The 3243-nt window shown below is 45.5% G+C and overlaps 1 protein-coding gene across 1 annotated transcript; it reads left to right on the plus strand.

Annotated features, from left to right (window-relative positions):
- Nucleotides 1-432: 432 nt before the first annotated feature.
- On the plus strand, nt 433-1248 carry LOC149198918 (uncharacterized). The gene has a single exon (XM_089400411.1). It carries the CDS (start codon nt 433-435, stop codon nt 1246-1248), a length of 816 nt encoding a protein of 271 aa, XP_089256537.1.
- Nucleotides 1249-3243: the final 1995 nt, after the last annotated feature.

A 3243-nucleotide genomic window follows, 5' to 3' on the forward strand; every position in this document is an offset into this window, starting at 1 on the left:
GAGCTTGAGTCCTTCCTTTGGGAGCATATCCAGGATACAGATGGGTGTCTTCTTCACCAGGTCCTGATTTCCATCCTCCTCTTTGCAGACGATATTGCCCTTATTGCCTCCTCCCAAGAAGGCCTTCAGAGACAGCTGGATGCTCTCGCTGCTTTTTGTGACCGGAGGCAGCTAACTGTGAACTTGGGTAAAACCAAAGTGATTATCTTCAATGGAGTCAAGAAAACCTCGGACTTCCACTTCCTATTTAAAGGAGAATAGATCGAGATTGTCAGCACCTATACATATTTGGGAGTTCAGTTTTCAGGGCCTCGCTTCAACCTGCGACCAACCCTTCAGTCTCGGATCAACAAAGGGTATGGCTCCCTAGCCCTTCTGGAGAGGCAGTGTTTCCGGCACCATTTCCAGGACATCTCGTCCAAAATGAGCATCATGGACACTTTGATTCGCCCCACAGTGCTTTACGGCTCAAAGATTTGGGGTCCCTCTCTCCTAGAGTCAGAGTGGGCTTCAGCAGAGCGGGTCCAGACCCTCCTATTGCATCGTTTCATTAGGTGCAAGCAGACAGTTCCTCAGCACATCATTCTAGCAGAGTTCGGAGCTCAACCTTTCCGCCTAGAGGTGATATTCAGGTTAGTGTCGCTCCTGCACAGGCTCCGAGGCATGGCAGACACGAGGAAGGGTCGTGACAAATACCCATACTTAGCATATTGCTCCTTGGAGAACATCTCCCGTATGCAGACAGGCCAATCCAAATGTTGGTACACCGTTGTGACAGAGCTTCTGGAGCCTTCAGGAATCCGGATTGACCATCTCCCTCCTTTTCAGTACTCTCTGAATGCTCCAGGCCACCTCCTTCCCAATCAACAAGAGCTGAATAAAATCATTAAGGAGGATACTTACAAACGATACATTCAGACTACATGGACCAATCCTCCCAATGGGTTGCATCCAAAAATGACCTTCTACGCGGAGGATTACTTGGAGATCAGGAATGGGCTCATCATCAGACCCCAGTACACGTTCCAGCACTGGATGCATGCCCTTAGAATCCCCCTCGGGCAGCTCAGAGTTGGGTCTCACAGACTCTGGGTGGAGACAGATCACCACATCGATAGGGCAGATAGGATTTTCCAGCTCTGTCACTTACAGGAGATAGAGACAGAGACACACTTCATCTTCGGATGCCCTACTTACTACGAGATTCGAGGTCATTTCCATTGTCCTTCAGGGCTTCTCAGACTTTGACAAGCTTCCTCAGATATGTTGATCTGAGATGCCTTGCACTTTATCTAGGAGGCCTTCAGATTTCGGGCCTGTTTTCTTCAGCCCCCCACCAGATCGAACACCACGCAGAAGATCACAAACTTCTTTTGGGCGCTACCATCAGTGCGAGGCACCAAAAGAACCATTGACCGACCCACAGACACTAAGACCAGATCAATGCGGTCCCAGGAGGGCTGACCCACCAGACTGCACCAGCGCTCCAGGATTGGATCCAACCCTGGGAGGCGCCCTAGAACCTCCAGGCGACAGCAGCAAAAGCCCAGTATGCCCACAAGACAGCAAACTTTGACAAACTTGTCTCAGTTTTCTTCTCTCGACCTCGGATGTTAGGAGTAGGAGTAGGAACTGGACAGGAGACTCATTCCCTGCTTCTTCTTCTTCTCCTTCTTCTTCTCCTTCTCTACTTCATCACAGTGCTTTGTTTCAAAGCCAAGAGCTTCTAGCTTCTACATTTACATTTACTTAGATTATAGATGTATTTTCTGCTTTTTAAAAGAAATGTTAAAGGGGACCGTTTGGTCCACCGGCTTGGCATGATGTAATCATTGTAACCGACAGTCCTGTTGACTTATTATGGTCATTTGTTGGACATTAATAAAATTATCTTATCTATCTTATCTTATCTACTTGTTCTGCCACTGGTGGTGGGAGGCTCGATCAAATCCTCCTACTCCTGTTGTTCCACCTGCTGAGAACTACTTGGATTTCCTTCTTCTAAGGAAATACTGGTACTGGTCACTATCTTAGTTCCAGGTGTCTCTCCTCGCTGCCCCTACTGCTGTTGGACTAAAGGAATATCTACTGACTAATCTTCTGCTGGCATCTCTCGAGATTTCCTACAGGATCTGTCCTCTATGAACTTTGCATCCCTTCTTACTACAATCTTCCTGCTGCTAGGAATGTAGATTTTGTATGCCTTCATGGTCTCGCTATATCCTACGAGGTACCTCTTTTCTGCAGTCTGATCTAGCTTACTACGCTTCTTGTCTGGAATGTGACAATATGCCACACTTCCAAATATTCTGAGATGACTGATTTCTGGCTTCTTCCCTGTGAAGCCACCTCTGGGTGTTCTCTTCGCCAAAGCTCTGTGAGGAGTTCTATTCTGGATATACACTGTTGTGTTGCAAGCTTCTGCCCATAGAAATCTAGGCAAATCCTGATCATACAACATAACCTTAGTCGCCCCAACAATAGTTCTATTATTACGCTCTACTACTCCATTATGCTCCGGATTATATGGAGTTGTCCATTCTCTTTTGATGCCCTCTTTTGCACATAAATCTGTGAAGGCTTTGTCCATATATTCTCCAGCATTATTGAACGCAATACCTTTATCTTTTCCCTGACATGTTCTCAACAAGAGCCTTAAACTCCCTAAACTGATCCAAGACCTCATCCTTGGTCTTTAAGAAATAGACCCAAGTTTTTCTAGAGTGATCATCAATAAAGGTGACGAAGTATTCGCCACCACTAAGAGCTCTTGTAGACATTGGACCACAGATATCTGAATGTATCAATCCCAATTCACTCTCTGTTGTGCTTTTACTCCTGGAAAAAGTTGCTTTAGCGTACTTCCCTTGTATACATCCTCTGCATATATCATCATGCTTAGTGCTAAGAAATGGAACTCCTGTAACAGTCTCTTTAAGCATCCTCAGTGCTCCATGGTGTAAGTGTCCCATTCGCCTGTTTCATAGCTCATTCAGATCCTTTCTACCATTAAGATTGTTGCCTATTAATGCCATTGGAGACTCAAATTTCAACCTATACAGTCTATTGCTTCGAGCTCCAATTTGTCTCTTCTTCTTCCAGCTTGGATGTTTGACATATACTCTCTTTCCAATAAAGTATAAATCGTATCCCTTGTCCTGTAACTAGGACACTAAAATCAAATTCATTCCTAATTTGGGCACATGCAAAACATTAGTGGCTCGGATGTTGGTTCTTGCTTCC

The sequence above is a fragment of the Pinus tabuliformis genome, chromosome 2_1 (genome assembly GCF_031772625.1).
Source record: "Pinus tabuliformis cultivar Carrire ecotype Pingquan chromosome 2_1, CPIR1, whole genome shotgun sequence".
NCBI lineage: Eukaryota > Viridiplantae > Streptophyta > Pinopsida > Pinales > Pinaceae > Pinus > Pinus tabuliformis.